General features: G+C 36.3%; 2 protein-coding genes across 4 annotated transcripts; one reads left to right on the top strand and one right to left on the bottom strand.

Annotated features, from left to right (window-relative positions):
* Nucleotides 1-2,958: 2,958 nt before the first annotated feature.
* On the bottom strand, nt 2,959-4,769 carry LOC126708762 (VQ motif-containing protein 9). The gene has a single exon (XM_050408694.1). It carries the CDS (start codon nt 4,422-4,424, stop codon nt 3,336-3,338), a length of 1,089 nt encoding a protein of 362 aa, XP_050264651.1. The 5' UTR covers nt 4,425-4,769; the 3' UTR covers nt 2,959-3,335.
* Nucleotides 4,770-17,751: 12,982 nt separating this feature from the next.
* On the top strand, nt 17,752-21,181 carry LOC126709433 (uncharacterized). Of its 3 annotated transcripts, XM_050409677.1 has the most exons (7): nt 17,752-18,007; nt 18,103-18,173; nt 18,720-18,768; nt 18,851-18,958; nt 19,565-19,646; nt 19,809-20,111; nt 20,982-21,181. In XM_050409677.1, the coding sequence occupies exons 1-6, from the start codon at nt 17,959-17,961 to the stop codon at nt 20,089-20,091; spliced, it is 642 nt and encodes a 213-aa protein (XP_050265634.1). In that variant the 5' UTR covers nt 17,752-17,958; the 3' UTR covers nt 20,092-20,111; nt 20,982-21,181. The 3 variants fall into 3 exon arrangements, with proteins under 3 accessions (XP_050265634.1, XP_050265633.1, XP_050265635.1); XM_050409676.1 differs by lacking the exon at nt 20,982-21,181 and having other exon boundaries at nt 17,753-18,007; nt 19,809-20,313; XM_050409678.1 differs by lacking the exon at nt 20,982-21,181 and having other exon boundaries at nt 17,754-18,007; nt 18,681-18,768; nt 19,809-20,313.
* The last annotated feature ends 221 nt before the right edge of the window (nt 21,182-21,402 follow it).

Raw genomic sequence — 21,402 nt, 5'->3', positions numbered from 1 at the left:
CCGGGTGGTATATCCATCAGGATGTTTAATACTTCGTTTGTTTCAAAGTAAAATATTTTCCATAAAATATTTTCCTATTTTCAAGTGTTTGTTTGCTTGTAAAATATTTTCAGTTTGACCAAAGTTTGTGCGTAACTTGTAAAATATTTTACCAAGAAATCAACTGTAAAATACTTTTACAAAATTGTCACTCCCTTTCTCCTGATCCTTACTTCCTCTTCTTCTCAATTCTTCTCTCCCTCTCTCAAACACTCCCAAGCAAAACTAGTGAGACCTACGACAGACCACTGGTGACGTCACTCCCTACTGAATCTGACCCAGTTCTTTAGGTTCGAAAATCACCCTTCAAGATCAAGATTGAAGAGATTAGAACCATTCATCTAAGATTTTTGAGTAGAGTTTATGGAGGTCGGAATACGGCGGAGCTACTTTTGGTGGGTTGGATTGTAGTGGATTTGGTGAGTGGATGATTTTTGTGTTGATGGATTTTGGGTATAATTTGCATCCGTTGACGGTCGCAGAGGCAAGGTGATGGTGGCTTGACGGACGATGTGAGTTGTTTGATGGATTTCAAGTATAGGTTTTTTCAATCACAGTGGTGGGTTGACAGTGGCTTCTTGGATGACTTGGGTTGTTTGATGGGTTCCTTGTGTAGCTTGGTGGGATGGATGACTTGGGTTGTTTGATGGGTTCCTTGTGTAGCTTGGTGGGATGGATCTGATGATTGTTGCAGTTTTTTTTCCTGGGTTATGACTTTGGATTTACTAGTTATGCTTCAATAGCTCCAACTAGACAAAATTTTGCTTTGATTTGGTTGAATTTGCTCTGATCTAGTTGGACTTTGCAGTGATCCGGTGGGTTGTGAGATTAGAAATTTTTTACAAAATGATTTCTTGAACATTTTCATGAATGCTATCAAACGCTGTAAAATGAAAATATTTTACGAAAAACATTTTCAATGTAAAATATTTTACATCGAAACAAACGGAGGGAGATTAATGCAAACTACCCCTAGTGACATGCATTGACAATACCCAATACCAAGAATCCCTTCAATACCAATTACTCCTGCCTCCTCTCACTATATTTCTCCAAAAAAGATTAACCGGTAAATAAGAAGATAACCATGCAAAAATACTAGGCACTCATTGTTCACCGCTTTGAGCAAAAAAAAAAAAAGGTGGGGGGGGGGGGGGGGGGGGGGTGGTGTTGTGGCGTGAGGGTAGTTCAAGTTGTTTACTCAAAGGAGAAGCTGTAGGAATAAGCCACTGCCATGTGAGAAATTGAAATAATGGAGCACTGATTCCCTAATGTATTAGGCCACTCTCAACAACACAATGGTAAGAAGATAGCGGGGAAGAACAAATCTACCATAGATTGTAAATTAGAACTCATCCATTTGGAAATTCATAAGCAGTTGTCCAGGCTTGTGATTCTTGACTGTAGACTTGACCAGGTAAATTCAAAATCAGTTTGAGATAATAAATAAATAAAGATATTAGTATATAAAATGGTTATGAATTATGAATTATGAATTATGATCATGATCATAAATAATTAGGAAAAGAGACTAGGATTAACCCTTCATCCAGTTCCTGAGCAAAGACCACTCACGGTCAAGGAAGACCTGGACTTTCCTCCAACAGTTGGAAGCACACCATGCAATTTCAGCACTCTTTTAGACTCAATAAGGTGGCTATAGGGAGCGGAAGAAAGAGACATAATACAATTATTTCTTAAACCACAACTGATTAAGAGTATCAAGAATTTAATGATCCAGTAATTAGAAATCACCTTAAAGGCAGAGGACTCTGAGTGTAATCTAACATCGGATCAACAAGAACATGAAAATGCCAGATGGTTCAGGGATAAAGTTAACTACAGATCACACTCCATAGCAACATTCAAGTAAACTAACCCCCCACCCCGCCTCTTCTCCCTCTCCTCAAATTCCAAAACCAAACTACATGGAGAAAAACCAGTGTTTGATCCTCAACACTATTCCTAGAAATACAAGCTTCAGAAGGGTTCATTCTCCTGAACTACAACTATAAATAGTTGTCCAAAAGGGACACATAAAACTTCAAACTTATATAGGAAGCCCCCTAATCACTCATTAACATAACAAAAAATAATTTGAGTTTTTTCGCTTAACTAACCACGTCTTAACCAACTATAAAATTATTTTTGTAAGTGAATTGTCTTTTAGTGCAAGAAGATCTACCAGATGTAAATCTTGTATCTAGCATTGACAAAGTTACACATCACCAAAGTCTATCATGTACTGCTAGAGCTAACAAACTGTTGGTGACACCAACATCATATAATTACCAAAAAGGGTATCCCCCAAACTATCAACCCTAAATCTTTCTCCACCACAATAAGAGCTAATCTCTCTTCAGTGGACTTTGAACTACCCATCCATCCATCCCATTCCCACCAAACTCAGGCTTGGTAAGGCTAGTTGACAACACTATGAATTTTAAAAAACTTCCCTTGCCATATAAAGTTCAACCAATCAATAAATCATCCCCATCTACGAGTGCCAAAGATGTACCATAGTAGGTAGCCACTACCATCAACACAACATAGGTTTTTATTTTACTTTTTCGATAGTTGGGGGAGGGGGTACTTGATTCGAAGTTTCGAACTGGACATCGTCTTTGTTGATTTCAGGAAGTGCCAATTGGCTACAAGGCCCTGGCAACACACAAATAGTCAACATGAGGAAGTATGGTCATATATAGTAAACCCAAAGAGCTAAAACAGGTTGCTATTTTTAGCTTGGCACCCAATTCCTAAAGCCAAATCTTGCTCACACTTTGAAGGAGTCAAAATATAGCTCATATAACATTGCTGACGGTTAACCAAATTACCAAACAGAATTAATCCAGACATGCATAGAAACTAACTTATCAAAATCTTAAAAAAAAAAAAAAAAAAAAAAAAAAACAGAAATTTGAGTTCATAAACAATTTTCACAAGTAATAACAACCTGATTACAACAACAAAATCCAACCATAATAATTCTATAATTTCCCTAACTTTTTTAAGGCTCCCTCGCCAAAATTATCCAACAAAAAATAAAAAAGGTAAAGAACAAAACTAGAACTTTCCTTTTTCACATGTCTTTCTTAACCAATTTACACAAAAGAGACCCTTTAAAATTAACCAGCGTGGACAAAATTTTTTTTTTTTCCTTATCCAAACACCAGTAATTGAATAATCTGTCACCAAACACCCCCACTACCTTGTATAAAAAGAACTTTTTTTTTTTTTTTTTGAGCCTGAAACGACACCGTTTTTTTGTTTTGTAAAGGAAATACCTACCTGAGTCAGAGAGCTCTCCATCTAGGGCTTGGTAATGGCACTGTAGGCGAAAGAGGAAGCTGTGGAAACCCTAATTGGCCAGACGAAGGCGAAAAGAGCAGACTTGGGGAGAGCAAAGGGTACGGTGACCTCGGTGAATTCAAGCACCCGAATGGAAGCGGTGAAGTTGGCATCAGAAACTGTGACTGTGACTGTGAAGCCATCGTCGCCGGAGGCGGAGGAGGAAGCATCCCCTGATGTTGCTGCGGCTGCGGCGGCGGCGGTGGAAACTGATGCTGAAGCTGCGGTTGCGGCGGAGTTACGGTGTTCCAGCGTGGCGAGAATCGAGGTGCCAAGGGTGAGAATCCCGAGAATTGCTTAGGGTTCGAATCGACGCCGGGGATTGGGTTCTGGAGGTACCGCATGTAAGCCGAGATGGGCGATTCCGCCGTCGCGTGCACCGTCGGGAATGGCGGCAGAGGCGATAACGGCGTTACTGGGCGTCCGTAGTTGTTGTTGTGGTGGTGGAGGTGGCTGACGTGGACACCGGAATTCGTAACGCCGTTGTTATTGTTGGGAATGGGGACCACAGCGGCGGAGGCAGCGTTGTTTAGCAAAGGAGGTGGGCGATTGCTAAGTTGCGCCAGGGGCGGGGGTCGAATACGCTGGAGGCGAGAGCTCGGTGGCTTTGGCGCATGAATAGGCGGCGGAGTTGAGAAGCGCTCGTGTGCCGGTGAGCCCGTGAGTTTCTGAACCACGTCCCTGAAGTCGTTCTTGTTGATATTGTAGACTGGTGGTTGATGCTGCTGTTGTTGCTGTTGCTGTTGCTGCTGCTGCTGCTGCTGTTGTTGTTGCTGCGCTTGTTGTTGCTGCTGTTGTTGAATCTGTGGTGGCTGTGATTGTTGGGGATTTGGATTAGGATTGGGAATTGGATTAAGGTTTTGATTTGGGGTTTGATCAAAAGGGGGTTTTTTGATGATGGGTTTGGAGATCTTGTGAGAAAGCTTGTTGAGGTGTTTGAGGTATTGGTTTGTATTAGTATTAGTTGTAGTACTGCTACTACTTGTTGTTGTTGTTGTAGAGTCTGCAGAGGATTGACAGCTTTTATCCATCATACCAAGCCAAAGACACACCCACAAACACAGACACAAACACAAACACACACCCTTTGTTTCTGTGGATCTAAATATCCCTCTCTCTCTCTCTCTCTCTCTCTCTCTCTCTCTCTCTCTATGCTTTTGTGTGTGGGGGATAAATGATAAAAATGATAAATCTTCTTCTTATGGTAGTCGGCGAGTAGGGACAGAGAGGGACTATCTATAAAAATTTTATCATTTTTGGTTTTGGGGTTAAAGAGAGATATGGTAAGATGACTTTATCACCATTTCTAGAGAGAAACAGAAGAAAGAGATGAGTATCATCAAAATTTATTTTTTATTTTTATAAAGAAAGAATATGTTTGTGTCTCTTTGCTCCTCTCTCTCTCTCTCTCTTTCTCTAGCTTCCTCTCAATTATTTATTATGCTTTTGGTTTTTTTTTTTTTAGCATTTAATAAAAAACAAAAACAAAAAAAAGAAGGGTCCGAAGACCAAAGGGACATGGCCCGTAAAAGAAGGCACGCAATTTTCTCATGCTCTCTCTGACCCTCTCTATGACTCTTATCTGTATGATAAAATTACAGTTACGGTGTTAAGATTACATCATTTTATCTTTGTTTCCTAGTATTACTAAAATGTGATTCAATTTGGTAGCGTCAAGTCGTCAACACTCCATAGTGCCGTTTGCTTTGCGGTTCAGGGGGCCAAACAAAGTCTTACTCACTGTTGCTGGTCAAAGCTCAAAGCCACTTCTCTCTTTTAAGCAGAATCTCTCTTTAAAGTCTTTTCACACCGGACCCAGTATTTAATAATTTAATCATATAATGCCCCCTTTGTGTTTTCTGTGTACCATTTGACTGGTCCTTGTGGTCAAAATTCGATTAAAAACTCTTCCTTTGAATATTTATTTACTTAACAGGTTTTCAACAGCCATTTTGTTCCTGTTTCGTTAAGCAGTTTTTTGAATACAAAATTACAAAACCCACTGCCAGATTATTAATTAGAAGATGCTTGCTTCAGTAGGAGGCAACAATATCTACCCAATAGGATTCATTGTAGGGATTAAGGGTCTTTTAATTAAGCAATTAATGTTGGCCTTTTCCTACCAGCCAATAATTATTATTTCTCTATTGGGAAATTCCTTTGAATTGGTCAAAACTGCAGTTTCTGTCCAAATGTGAAAACTTTACCCTAAATTTCAACAAAGTTGGTACCATCTTTGATCTTCCTTTCTTTGTGTCCAGTTTTGCCCTTCTTTGGAAGCCAAAATTAGAGCAAAAGCTGCAAAAAGCCAAAAAGGGTTTTGCACAATCGCCACTTCCACTTCCACTTCCTCAACAGCCCATGTCTTCAATTTCTTTTTTGAGTCCTCAATATCGATGAAAACTCTCCGAAACTCTTTCTGGGTTTTAAACGAATCAAAACACCGTTTTTCCGCCATCTCTAAAAATCTGTGCCAATGGCCTCGATAGCTTTCCTCCACAATTTTTTGTTTTCATTGCGTTATTAGTATGAAAATAATGTTTTATATAGTCTCTAAAGTTTTATCAATCTAGTTTTTTTGTCATTGATCTATTAACAATGGTCTATTTTTAGCACACAAAAAAAGTTACTGATAACAATGTTCTATTTTTGTTTTTGAACTTAAAAAAAAAAAAAAAAAAACTCTTTTCATCTCTAAACTAGTAAAAATAAGGTTTTTTTTTTTTTCCTTCTCTAAACTGAAAAAGAAAATTTCTTAAAAAGTTTAGAAATGAATATCGAAATTTTAAAATTTGTGAACGTGAAAAAAAAGTGAAATCCATGTAAATTTTAAGAATGAAACCAATATTTTACCTTAAGTAGTATTATTTTAGATCAAATGATTATTGGTACTCAATTTTTGACTTTTTTTATTATAAATTTTTAAATATTTTGTTTAACTCATGCTCGAATGGCATTATATATTACTGGTATCATCCAATTCTTTTTTTTGATTCTGGTATCATCCAATTCTCTCGTCAAAAAGAATTTAAGTTGAAATTCTCCTCCTCACTTTATTGTAAGGAAAATGAAATGACAAACATAATTAACAAAATCCATATACGTACGTAAGACGACACAACATGTTAAGAAATTTGAATAAAGAGAAAATATAAAGGTTACATCAACAAAAGAAGGTGAAGAATAATCATTGGGAAAAGTAATGAGGGCAGAGAAAGTGAAGCCATGCAAGAGGAGGTGAACTTAGAAAAGTATGCTAGGACTTTTTTTTTTTTTTTTTTTTTTTTGAAGGGAAGTAGGCTAGGACTTGAGGATTAGAGAAAGAAAGCGTAGAATTTTGAAAAATACAGATTATTATGTGGTGGAGATGGGTAATTTATTAAAATTTTAGTATATTTATGATATGGCAAATAAACTTGAATTCAACTTGTACATATAGTTTTCGGGTCTGGATGGATTAAAATTTGGGTTGTGTTACAATTTTTTGAGTTTTATTTTTATTTTTTTATGCAGTGTTTTGTTTTTTTTGTAGTTTTTTTTTTAATTTTTTTTTAATTTTTTTTATAAGATGTGAGACCAATTTTATAGAGAGACAAAAATATTAAAATAAATTATAGAACTCACATTAATCAACCTTAACAAATATTATACGATACTTGTTAACATTTCTCTTCAAATTTTATGAGGTACATCTTGACAGAGCTCTATCCTAAAACATTGCTATATAAAGTTTGTGGCTTTGAGCAATGTTGAAAGAGGGACAGTCACTGAAATTTGGAAAAGACACAGGAAAATGAAAATCAACCACTGAACTAGAATTCTAGAATTATTGTGGAGTAGTATTTGGATCTAAGGTTTGGTATCTTTGACTTTGACTACTTGGTTTTGCTGGCTAGTAATGGACTATACAACGTTAGACCGTCATTTTCTAATGGGTGAGAGAATAAATTGTCCAAGGACCATCATTAGGCGCAGGGACCTTAGTAAGAAATATGTCACCAACGTGGTGGGACGATATGCACCAACCACAATAAATGGAGAAATACTTGCTGCTATACTAGTAGTTTTTTATTGTGGTTTCTAATTTTAACTGTAAAGTCTCAAGTACTATCTGTTACATAAGCATTCCTTTTTTGTTTTGTCTTGTTTCGAACTGAAAGAAATGATGGGAATCCTTATAAGTCATCGAATTTAGTTATAGGTTATGTGTATTTTTTAATAGAAACGGTAGTTGAAGTTGAAGGGTTCATCCCTGAAATGATAAAAATAATAATTATAGAGCAGGATCAATGAGGTCATGATGGTTGCATTTACCAGAAGAGTCCCAAGTTAACGTTAGCGTGTTCAAGTTCAACATACTTTTCAGAGATTAATCAAATTAATAAGTGTGCATTTAATTAAAATGATTTTAGGAAGGACGGAAAAAATGGGAGAGAAAATTTTTCATATTTGGTTGGTGAGAAAAGGGAGAAAAATAAATAATTAAAATGAGATAGGGATGTTTTCTCTTTTTTTTTTCCATAAAATTTACTTCCTTTTAATTGAGGAAAAAAGTGAGGACAACATGGGAAGGCACAACTGCCATTATACTATTTTTTTGAAAAATATTTTTTAAGTTTTTAATTGATAGTTAGGTCGAGGAAATTGAATCTTAAACGTTTCTCTTAAAAATGATAAAATAAGCAAAAATTCTGTGTCTCTTCTTTAAAAAAATAATAATGTTAAGAAACTGGCTTCTTATATAATAAGAAGATGATAATAAATTGCCAAAAACCACTATTTCGTTGCTCCCATTTTTTTTTTTTTTTCCTACCGAAGGAAAGACTATCATTCCTCTTCTCTATTTCCTATAATTCTTACCAGTTACCAAATACGTTGGATAAAAAAAAAAATTATTTCTTTCCTGTTCTCCTATATTTCGTTTTTTGTTCATATCTGTTTTAAATCCTTCACTTTTCTGTTGGCAGTGTTGGTATCAAACTCATTGCAATGTTTAAGTTTATGATTGGCAGCTGCAAGTTATAGGCTTATAGCTAGGATGATATTTGGAGGGGTTTCTTTTCTTTTTGAGGAGGTTGACACTTCTAATTTAAGGAACCAAGTCCATGTATATTCGAGAGGGGGGGGGGGGGGGGGGGGGGGGGTTGTGGTTTCTTTTTGAGGAGGTTGACACTTCTAATTTAAGGAACCAAGTCCATGTTTATTCGATAATTTGAAAGGTCTTAGATTGTTTAACATCCACAATTTATCTATAATATCTACCTGTCTATAATATAATATAATAATTGGATTCCAAAACTGGGGATGCATGACGTATCATAAAATTATTTATACATGTTTAAGATTTTGAATTAAGTAAATACATTTTTGTTTTATACAAGATAAAATTTTTACTCTAGTCTAATCTAAGTGTATATATGTGTGAAGCTCCCTCTTGGAGACTTGAACCCTGATCCTTGTCTCCCACACTCCACAAACACTTATACCTGTGGAGTGATCAACGCACTAAAGATGTTGTTGTAAATAAATGCATTTCTTTACTACGACATTTATGTTAATGTTTTGATTCTTATTTATGACCATTAATTATTAAATGCACAATGATTGACACTTATTCCTTCCAGCTATTCAATTATTAATATATTACAATTAACTTCTTCTAATATTTAAACGTAAATCAATTTCTTCTAATAATTTAATATAAAGAAACAAAAAGCCTTTGTTTTTCCTATTTTTGGTAACTTTACTATATATAGTAAAAAAGTCTATATGAAAATTTTCGAGCTTCTTATTTTGGGCTCATAAAATTTGATTTTTTCCCCCACTTTTTCATTATATCAACCCCTTCTTTACCTTTTCCCTAATTTCCTTTGAGTTATTGTCAATTAGTTTTCCTTAAAAACATTTTCTCAAAAAAAAAAAAAAAGTTTTCCTTAAAACAAAAATACAAATAATGATAGTGTAGGGACCCAATTTGAGTTCTAAGCCTAAGAGTCCAAAGGATTTAGGTTCAAAGAGCCTAATACAATGAATTTGTTAAGAGTAAGTTAGAAAACTAGGCTTTAATGAATTAGATAACAATTATAGTGGATCCAGACGACAAGAAAACAAAAGTAAACTGGTTTGATCCAAAGAAAATCGTTCTCGGCTCAATCCGAGAAGGTTAGTTCTTGTATATAATTCTTTTGAATTTGATTACAAGTCTAGTTCTTGTTGCTATAGTGTTTTTTTCTTAATTTTCCGATCTTCATTCCTCAGGGTATTCTTTCTCTTTTATACTATCTTCATTCTTTTATCTCCACCCTCCACGTGCAGACTAGGTTTCTGGCATTGATTCCTGTCCCATCAGCACCTTCCTGAAGTCTTTGGAAGTAGCTGTAAGGCTTAAAATTACTGTTCAGGTATCACTTCCACATTAATGCGGCCAGAGAGTTAGCTACAAAGCATTCAATGCGGTGGTAGCAGTTTTCTCTTAGATATTTCATAGTTTCCCTTTGTCTTGTGCTTTCATGATGTGTATCAGCATCTTTAATTGGCGCAAGTTTAGCGATCTCGTCAGCAGCTAAGTTGTTTTCCCTTGGGATTTGCTCAAACTTGACGTCATTAAATTTGTCAATGAGTTGAGTTATCAGCTTGAGGTATCTCTTCATTCTCTCTTCCTTTACTTCCAATTCGTTGGTTATTTGCCCAACAATCAACTTAAAATCAATCCTCAATCTCAAATTCTTAATCCCCAATGCTCTTGCAATTCTTAGGCTAGCAAGGAATGCTTCATACTCTGCCTCGTTTTTTATTGTTGGAAACTGGAGTTGAACCCCATACTTAAGGACGTCCTTCTTGGGTGATGTCATAATGATACCGATGCCTCCGAGCCCTGCAACAGATGAGCCATTTGTGCAAATCGTCCAACACTCTGCTTACCAATCAAGGTCTAGAAGAGTGAATTCTGCAATAAAATCCATCAAAGCTTGAGCTTTGATTGCTATTCTTGGCTTGTACTCAATATCAAACTGGCTTAGCTCAACAGCTCATTGGACCATGTGACTTGTAGCATCTAGTTTGCTCATAGCTTTTCGGATTGGTTGATCCGTCATAACCATGATGGCATGGGCTTGGAAGTATGGACAAAGTTTCCTTGAAGCCACAATTAATGAGAAGGCCATCTTCTCCATGCTTGGGTACTTCGCTTTGATCCCTTGGAAATCTTGACTTATGTAATTCACGGGCCTTTGTATCTTGGATTCTTCACGGATCAATGCTGAACTGACAGCTGTTTATGATACAGTTAGGTACAAAAACAGATCTTCTCCTTCTACTAACAGGCTCAGTAATGGGGGCTTGGCCAAATACTCCTTAAGGTTCTGAAAGGCTGGCTCGCACTCGTTCGTCCAATGAAAAGCCTACTTAAGAGTTTTAAAGAAGGGGAGGCACTTGTCAGTGGCTTTCGAGGCAAACCTGTTTAATGTTGCCACCTGCCCTGTCAGCCTTTACACTTCCTCGACAGTCTTGGGAGAAGTCATGTCAAGTATGGCTCTAATCTTCTCTGGATTTGCCTTAATTCCTTGCTGAGATAACATAAAGCCTAGGAATTTTCTTGATGAGACCCCAAAAACACACTTCACAGGGTTGAGTTTCATTTTATACCTTCTCAAAGTATCGAACATCTCTTAAAGGTCTTCAAGGTGGGTTTTGGCTTCCTTGCTTTTTTCAAGCATATCATCCATATAGACCTCCATATTCCTGTCTATTTGCTTGGTAAACATCTGGTTTACCAATTTTTGGTAGGTGGCACCTACGTTCTTCAATCTGAATGGCATGACTTTATAGCAATATAGGCTTTGTCTAGTGATGAACACAGTGTTCTCCTAATCTTCTTTCTTCATTAGGATCCGGTTATAACCTGAAAAAGCATCCATGAAGGTTAGTAGTTCATGACTAGCTATCGAATTAATGAGCTAGTCAATTCTAGGAAGGGGAATACTGTCTTTGGGGCATGCATTGTTTAAGTCGATGAAATCCACACACATTCTCCATTTTCTGTTGGACTTTTTTACCATGATAACATTGGCAACCCATTTGGGATAATAGATTTCTTGAATGAATCCAATAGCTAAAAGCTTTTCCACCTCTTCCATAACTACTTTATTCCGCTCTGGAGCGAATACTCGTTCTTCTATTAGACGGGCTTCTTTGTTGGGTCAACATTGAGACTGTGCTTTGTTACTTGTCCGTCAATTCCTAGCATATCTTCATGGCTCCAAGCAAAGACATCTAAGTTCTTTTTCAAAAACTTCACTATCTCGTCTTTCAAGGATTGTTGGAGCTCTTTTCCTACCTTAGTGGTTTTGGATAGGTCTCCTTTCACTAGCTCGATGTTTTCCACTTCCTCCATGGGCTTGGGTGGTTCCTCCTCTACCATCCAAGTGTGATTTTCTCTAGACGCCAGAACTGCTTGGTAACATTCCCTAGCTAAAAGTTGGTCTCCATTGATTTCCCCAATCCCATAGGTGGTCGGGAATTTTACTTTCAAGCAGTATGTGGAAGTTGCAGCCTTAAGGCGATTAAGGGTTGGTCGTCCAAGAATCACATTATAAGACAAAGGGCAATCGATGACCAAAAAGTCTACCATCCTCGTCACCTGAGCGAGGTAAGTCCTTGTTATAATCTACAATGAAATGATACCTTTTGGATAAACACAGTCTCCACTGAAACCGACCAACGGGGATCCGAAGGGTCTAAGGTGTTTTGGATCCAACTTCATCTGTTGGAAAGTCGTTATGTACATTACATCTGCTGAGCTTCCACTATCCACCAGCACTCTTCGAGTGTTGTACCCTTCAATGGTTAGCATAATGACAAGGGGGTCATTGTGTGGCTACTTGATCCCCTTCACATCTCGCTCGAAGAAAACAATGTCGTAATTCCCAGTACGATGATGTTTTGCTATTGGGTGTTTGATATGAACAATGTTTACTTGCATTTGGACTAACTTTCTTAGGGACTTATATGATCCCTCAACGACCGGTCCTCCGGTGATTGTCTTTATCTCTCCCACGATTGGCTTGAGATTGTCCCGATCTTCTTCCTTATGGTCGTTAATAGACTTCTCCTCTGTCCGCTGGCGGGCTTGATAATCTTTCTTAACAAACTTTTGAAGTTTTCCCCTCTAGATCAACTCCTCTATTTGTTCTTTCAAATCTTGGCACTTGTTAGTATAATGACCATGGTCCTTATGGAAGTGGTAGTACTTCTTCGTATCTCTCCATTTTGAGGACGAGCTCAATGATTTAGGCCATTTCAATGTGGGGTTGTCCTTTATCTGCATGAGAATCTTGTCCACGGGTATCAATAAATGAGTAAAATTCAACTTTTTCTTTGATGATGTCTCCAGACCACTTTTGCTGGTCTTAGCTTCTGTGAGATTATCTTTGCGATCCCTTTTCTTGCCTTGGGACTCAACGTTTTCTTCCTTCTTTCGCTTACCCATCAGTCCCTTTGTAGTCAGTGCATCTTCCCCATTTATATATTTTTGTGCTTTAAACAATAGGTCCGTCATTGAAGTTAGAGGAGTCTTCCCCAGAGAGAAAACGAGGTCAGAATTGTTCAACCCAGCCTAGAAGGTCATCATTATCACCTAATCATCTACTTCGTCAATTTCCAGAACTGCTTTGTTGAAACGCTTCGCATATTCTCTCAAGGTTTCTCCTTCCTGCTGCTTCACAGTTAGCAGATAGGAGGTGGGTCTCTTATGGCGTTGGCCCCCAATGAAGTGACTGACGAAGGAGTCACTCAGCTGATCAAAATTTGCAATGAACGCCACAGGTAATTTACTGAGCCATAACCTTGATGCTCTCCTAAGGGTTGCTGGGAATGTTCTACAAATAACTTCATCTGGGGTCTGTTGGAGGCTTAAAATTGTTTTGAACACCCCTATATGGTCCAGGGGATCCTTGGTGTCGTTGTAAACCTCCAGTTGAGGAAGACGAAATTTGGAAGGCAAAGGGCATTCTAGTACACTGGCTATGAAAGGTGAGTCGGTCCTCTTGATTATGCCATCTAAGTTTATTGTTGTCTTCCCCTTCATGGCATTTTTAACCTCGTCTAACTCCTTTCTCATGTTCTTCATCATTTGGTCACTACCACGAGTTGACTGCGCGGTATGTTCTGAAGTCTCCCTTCTGCTATTCTTTGGACTCTGGGCTTTGTCATTGTTGTCATTGCGATTACGTCAAGACTAAGACATAGTCGGAGTCTCAGGGCGCGCCTTCTGCTTCAATTCTTCATTTTGTTTCATCAATTCTTGCACGTTAGCTGTGAGTGCTTGAATCTATTGGGCCATTACCACCGGATCTGGCGGTGTGGTCATAGCTGAGTCCATCGGTTTTGAGGAACTTAGTTAATAGAGAATCCAATGGCTTAAAGTCGCTTTCCCACAAATGACGCCAAATTGATAAAGCAAGAATTCGCCTCGTCAGTATGTTCCTCGTTAGTAAGATGGACGACTTGGAATCCTGTATCACAGGTAGCACTCAATGGATAAAGGCACCGGTTTGGGGCCGGCTAAGGACCCTCCGATACTTAAGTTAGCTTAAACTCTCTAGAAAAATCTGTAATTTGTAGAACAACTGTGTGATCGTGTTCTTTTACCTGTCTTTCTTAGCCTTTTATACCTTCATGTCGAGTTAATACTCTGTATACCTTTATACTGCAATTGGACTAATTAATGCTTAATGATGGCAAATTTATCCCAATGTTTTTCGTTTGTAACCGACCCTTAATTCCGTATTATTGGACGAGGATAATGGTTCCGGGCTATTCATTGCTTGATCATTGATTGCTATTTGGAATTAAAAAAAAGAAGAAGGGGACTTCTAAGCCATTCAACAAAAAAAAGAAAAAAAGAAAAAGAAAAAAGGAAAACCTAACTTACAGCTAAACACAATGAGGAATTCGGCAGCTAGCCAGCGGCAGATGAATTGAAGAAGCAAAGCCAGTGGTAGTCAGGGACACTGGGGCTGGGAGCTTGGGGCTAGGACGAAGAGACCTAAGAGACTGAGACTCAAATACAGAATATACTTAAGAGAAAGAGATAAAAAATGGGTAAAAATCTTATCCAAGACTTGTCTTTAGCATGCTTTTATAAATGAAAAAGTTGCATCTGACAAGTGACAAACACAACACCACACGCAACAGTCAACACTTATTGCATTTGATGTTTTGTATTTTTTTTTTTTTTTTTTTTTTTGTAGTTTTGTCTTTAGCAATAGTGAATAGGTTGTGATGTTTTGTGATATATATTTTTAGTTTTGTCTTTAGTGTTTTTGTCTTTTAGTTAGTGTCTTTTAAAACATTAAAGTTGGATAAATAATTAAAGAGATTATTTGTAACTTTGAAATTTATTGGTTAGTTGATGAATGTTTGTGTGCATAGTATTTGTCTATTTTGTGTAATGGTTGTACATTATTAACCATATAATAACATAATAATTTCAAATTATATTTTATTTGCTGCCACAACTAGTTCGGATTCAATCATAGATGATTTCGAAGATTTAAAAAGACGGCGAGTTCCATTTTCATAAATAATTGCATTGTAATATCTTAAAAAACAATAATTTTGTGTATTTTTCTTTGTTGGTGGTTTATTAAATGAATGTTTATTTAGAGTTTCAAAATTTTTTTTGTTTATACTTCTCCTCCCTTAACTCCAAGTCCTAGTTCTGTCTTTGCATGTATGTATACACATGTATGTATATACGTATGTATGTATACACATCTACGTATGTATATATACATATATGTACGTATGTATATACATATATGTATGTAAACGTAAGTATGTACATACTTGTATGTATGTAGGTATATGTATGTATACATTTACGTATGTGTGTATATATATATATATATATATTTATTTATTTATATATATGGAGGGAAAGAAATCTATGCACTTCCAACACTTAGTTGCAACCAAGCAAACATCTTTCATTAGTTCTCTTCTCTTTATGACTGCTCTTTTGTATTTAGTTGATCCACATTTTTCCATTTGTAATTCTTTGTGTCTATTTTCAGGCACTAGTCTCGTATCATTTATTTTCACCTCTAAAATTAAATAAATAAATACAGTGACATTTGCTCATATAAGAATGCAATGTGATAATTTTTGCTTCATTAACTCTTCTAATATTATTTCATCCTTTATACTTTAATGAGATACGCTACATGTTCGACTCAATGGAATTCCATTGTTTTTGGTTCTTTACTGTTGCAGCTCTTTCTTGATTACTTATGAAATAACATGTGCTACTTTTATTGGTTCTATATGCTATTTGATTGTAAGCTTAAAATGGTATGTGATAGAGAAACTCTTTAACTAACTGATTTTTTGTATTTAACCGTTTCTTCATCCAAACACACGCTTGAGAGTATATTCTTATTCCAAGGTTGTTTTCTTTTTTATGCTTCTAATGAGTCAATCTTTGATTGTAATATCAATATATTTTTAACCTTATTTTGTTTATATATATATATATATATATTATTGATATTTTGGTCTTACCGCGTACCACTGGACCAAATGTGAAGGCAGCTCTTTCAACAAGAACTTTGAAGATACTTTAAAGAAAAAGGAAAAAAACAAAAGATTGTTTCAGTTTGTTATTTATGTCTCTTTGTTTACCTTGAGGTCGAGTTTACATTATTATTGCTAATGATTAGGTGAGAACTGAGAAGTAAGGTATTAGAATACAGAGGGGCTACTTCTCGCTAATTTCTCAAGGTGTGGAGATAGTGTGGTGCTTGGGATGTACTGGTTGGCCTTGATGTAAAATTTCTTGGTTGGAAGGGATGAAGAGGTTGTTCCTGTTCACACTCAGTAGCAGGTAGGGGCTAGAGTAGCTTTGGTTTTGAATTTTGCCTCCATCAATGTTGCTGAAGATTGGAGCATCACCTTTGGTGATTGCCGCAATAATTAGCTTGGCATGAATAGTTCTTTGTTGTGTACTTTTATTTGTTTATTTTTATGTTTAAAATTGTATATGAGAAGATAGCTCGATTGCCCATATTTTGGTGAGCTAAAACGCACCAATTAACTTAACAAAATACAATACCATTTAACGAGGTTTTATTGTGTTGGGTAGAGACTCACCATTTTGGTGAAAAACTCTGGTTGTGCAAAAAGATGGTGAGGGAGACAGAAAGAGGGCAAGAGGAGGATGACAACACACGGGATTGATAAAAGGGGAAAAGAGGATAGAAAATACCAGTGCGTTTCTACCCCATGTGGATGTAATAAATATTCATTTCATTTTTACATAATCATTTTTTGGCTTTTATAAATATTAGATTGTCTTCATAAACTAATATGCTTTGCCAATAATGTGAAAATTACTAAGAGCTTTTGTAAACAAATATAGCTTAATTCTATACTAACAACATCTAGGCAAGTTCTTGGAGGATTATACCTTTTTCAATTTTGTTTTTGCTATAATATTGTCTCCTATCCATGTGCGATCTCATTTTTGTCTATCTTTTTAAGTTATTTTTATGGTGATAGAAAACTGCTTCCATAAACTGTAATTGACTTTGCAAATTTGAAAATACCTTATGTATATATTTCACTTTTGGTTGTCAAGCTGGTCTAAGTGGGTTAAAATGAAAAGAAAAAAGAAAAAAAAAACCAATGATATGATTGTTTCAAATGGTAAATTGCTGTAGATTTTTATTTTTTATTTTTTTGCTTGCAATAACTAGGGAAAATTATATAGTTTGTGTTCTTCTATTTACTAAGAGCTCTTTTAAGGGGTTAGTTAAAGCTTATTTTCATGTGGTTTTCTAGAAAGTTGGGGACTAACATTAACTTTTGGTCTTGTGCTAATTATGCGAGCTGATTCAGGAGAGCTTATAAGCCAAAATGTTTGATGAAGAGCTTCAATTGCTGCATATGGAGTCATTCATTTTGAAAATCTAACTATTGTGATAATGTCTTAACAAAACTTAGTTATTTATTATTGGAAGATAATGACATTTGTTATCATTTTTAGAATTTTTTTAGTGAGTGAATGTTGCTTTTAACAAATAGGTTCTAAGAAACTATAACAGTAAAATAAATATTCTTATATTAAATAGATTCTCTAAGTTTTTGTATAATCAAAATTCGTGTATAAATGAGATTAGCATTGTATGATATACATTTTATGGTACATTGTTTCACAATTTTTTAAATGGAAGTTCTATTTTAAATTTCTTACTCGGGGGCAGCATGTGACTTGCACATGCCACCAAAACTAGTAAAAATACAAAAAGCATAAAATAAAATAAAATTAGGGTAGAACAGAAGAGAAGAAGGGTAGCGAAGTAATATTGTAAAAAAAAATCCCCAAATTCTGATTTGTGGAAGAATCCACAAACCCAGACACAATCACAAACTCATAAAACTGAGAAACCAAAGAAAACACAATCCGAATTTTCGAACTTATTTGCTTTGTTTTTGTATAACTAGCTAATCCACAGCCTAAAGGGGATAAAGAGAGTAATTGGAGAGCAAAGGGTATTGAAAAAAGAAAAGATGGCAGGAAGAGAGGTCCGCGAATACACCAATCTTACCGACCCTAAAGGTTTCTCTCTTTCTTTCTTTCTATCTTCATTGAAAATCATTTTGTAATATTTAGTATAGTGAAAAAGAAAAAAAAAATTGGATTTGATTGAACAGATAAGAAATGGGGGAAAGGAAAGGAGAAGATAGATGATGAAGACACCACTTTCCAACGCATGGTTGCCAAGGTTAGCGTACTGCCTCACTTTCTCTTTCTCCTTCTCTGTGAACAATTTGCTTCCCTTTACAGTTTACACTCTCATTATTCTAGACTTCATCATAGTTGATACTACATGATCTCTTTCATCTTTATTATTTCCATCTATACATTTCTCCCAAAACTAAACTATATGATCCTGCTCCATAATAAAAATATATAAAATGGGCTTAAACATTGCCAAATATTTATACATTTTATTTCCTTTTCTTTCTTTTGTAAACTCCCAAATTCTGTTATGTTTTGAACTCCCAAATTTAGTCCTAAACATAATATTATGCTGTCACGGCCAATGAGCTATGCCTCAAATCGTACTTCCTCTCTTAGTAACGGGATGGATATTATGAGACCCATTGCGTGCCGTTATGATAATAATAATAATAATAACAACATACTATACCGGTGTGATATAGTTTAGGTTCTTTTGCTCTTTTGTGCAAAACCTTGAGGGGAGTTTTCTGATAACATGCCTCGGTAGGAATCTTGGCTTCCTCTACCGGGCGGTTGATGCAAGCAGATGCAAGAGGTTGCAGGAGAGCGTGGAGGCTACCTTCATGGGCGAGGCGGTAACAATCCTCCTTCCTTGTCTCTGTCTGTGTGATATCCTTTCTTTTTGTTTCTTCAACTTCATTTTATTTGAGTATGCAGCCTTGGACAGTGATGATCTACTCTATCTCAAGGAGCAAATGGAAGCTGAGGAGGATGCAGAACGCCTCCTACGTCGAACTGAGAAACGGGCATTTGCTGCGTTTAAGATATCCTTTTGTGTGATTGAAAGAGGGAGAGTACTGTTGGTCCGTAATGAAACTTTTGTAATGTTCTCATATGCATAGTTTTCCCTTGATTTACTGGGAACCAACATTATACTTAATCTTGCTGTAGGTTATCCCTTGACTTGGCTGTTGTTCCATGATTCTGTTAAAGAGGAAGAAGACTTGCTTACTTCTGTGTAGTGCGAGCATTAAAAAATGTCGAACTTCATAATGTGTTTTTATGGCTGCTAAGGGAGTTGTTTTAAATGGCTTGGACAACTAGTCACCACAGGCTTAATTGCTTCCTTACATGTATGCTTGATTGTTAGATTCTTCTGACCATTGTGACCACTGTATGCTTTATGAGAAGCCGGGTCATTATGTAAATTTACTAATTCTATTTAAATTGAAACCTATGGTATGTTTATGCCTCTTTGTTGAATGAACTCTCTAGTGCTTGCTATATTTTACATGGCAAACTTGTGAAATGCTGTTAAGTTGAATTATGAAAACATCTATGGAGAGAACTGCTTGGGGACTGCTGAAATTTTGTTCTATGTTGATGCTAATGTTGTTTCTAGTTTTTCTTCTTCCTTAACCAATGGACACAAAGCTGCAAGTTTAGCAGATTCTTCACCTGCATCAGTCCCCTTGCCACTTCGAGTTGAGCCCAAGCCCAAGAGTGGAATCAGGTCTCTCTCTCTCTCTCTCTCTCTCAACACAGGCACACACAAAATGTGTGCATTTTGAACAATCTTTGCACTTTGTAGTAAAAAAAAATAAAACTAGACACTTTTTAGTTTCCTTTTTTTATTGTTGGGGTTTCTGAAATATGTATTTTATCTGGATTGCAGACAGCAATATTTATTGAAAAAGGTCGTGGAAATCAAACCCAAACGGAAGAGAACTTCTAGTCCATCTGATGGGAATCAGTCAACTCCTGCTTCAAATGATTCTGCTTTAAAAAGCCTTAAGTCTGAGTCTCACCAGGAGAAAGAGCAGCCTGAGACTGACCGGGAGGAGAAAGAGTGGCCTTTGTCAAGATTGAATAAAGCAGAGGGAGATACTAATATGGAAAACCCTGTTAAAAGTTTACTAGGCCTAGCATATGCAAGTTCTGAGGATGATGAGGACTGAAGAATGCATTGATACCTGTGGTGCGATACTAGAACCGTTCATTTTTCTTTTCCTTGTTGATAAGTAGTTCATTAAAAAAAAAAAGATCTTTATTGATAAGTACGGTATGCTTTCTCTGTTAAAATACTACCAGGACTAATTGAGTGAATTCTATGTTGGTCAAAGTGAAGTCAGGATACATATTTAACCTTCAATTTGATGTGCCTGCTATTCTCTTTGATATCCCTGTACTCTTTGATTCGGTATCTAGATCCTTCAGTGCATCATAAAGCTCCTGATGATTTTGTTAATGACCTCAAAGCTCTGGATTCTGCAGCCCAGAAAACTTGTTGAGGGTTATTTTGTGGTTTTGCCCCTCTGGCACCTGCTTGTAGCTCCTATTCTTGTAGCTACTCTCTCCATGTGAGGTGCTTCAACCATTCATTGTGTTCAGTATCTCATCTTACATTTTCTCATCCCCTTTGATTTTTCTTTTCCTGGTTTGTAAATCTTTAAGGTATTCTGAATATCGTACTGTCCTTTTGTGTGTGTGTGTGTATATAGAGGGAGTATATGCGTTATTGTTTTTAAAGCTCAAATGATAATGGAAAATTGAAGTTACCTTGTTTTTGGAGACATGAGTCCCGCGTTTTAAAACCAGATCGGACTGCCAGTTCAACTGGGAACTGGATCCTAAACCAGTTCGGTAACATGGCCAAAACCAGTAAAAAAAATGAGGAACCCTTTTTCGTATTTTGATTGTTCCAGTTTTTAAAACTATGATATTGATGAGTTATGTTTTTTGTATCTTTGATTGTTACGGTTTTTAAAACTTTGATATTGATACGTTCATAAGGATTTATGAATATGATAATGGAAAATTTGAAATTAACTTGTTCGCTTGATTTTAGTGCAACAAAGAGGCTGGCTTGATTGCTGACGGGGGCATTCATGCTTCTACCCACGGCATGCTGCATCCATGGTGGAGGTTGATTACAAATACATATTGCATACCTACGTGATTGACTTTATTTGAAAATCTAAACAGTTTAGAGTAATTGTAATTCCATCTTAAATAATGTAAAATTTCCTTTAGGGTCTGTTTGGATACCGTTTATTGCTGAAAACTGAAAACTTATTGCTGCAAACATTGTAGCAAAATAATTTTTAAATATGTGAATAGTGCCGTGAGACTTAATTTTAAAGTTACATTTACGTATTTCCGTACTTGTGATTCCTGTAAACAATACACGAAATCTAGGAAAAAATGCAAAAGCCTGCCGCGTTTGCTATCCAAACTCACACTTAAATGCAAAGTTTATTGACCCAAAG

Source organism: Quercus robur, chromosome 12 (assembly GCF_932294415.1).
Source record: "Quercus robur chromosome 12, dhQueRobu3.1, whole genome shotgun sequence".
Taxonomy (NCBI): Eukaryota; Viridiplantae; Streptophyta; class Magnoliopsida; order Fagales; family Fagaceae; genus Quercus; species Quercus robur.
The sequence above is the reverse complement of the archived record's forward strand: the minus strand, read 5'-3'. Positions and strand labels throughout refer to the sequence as shown.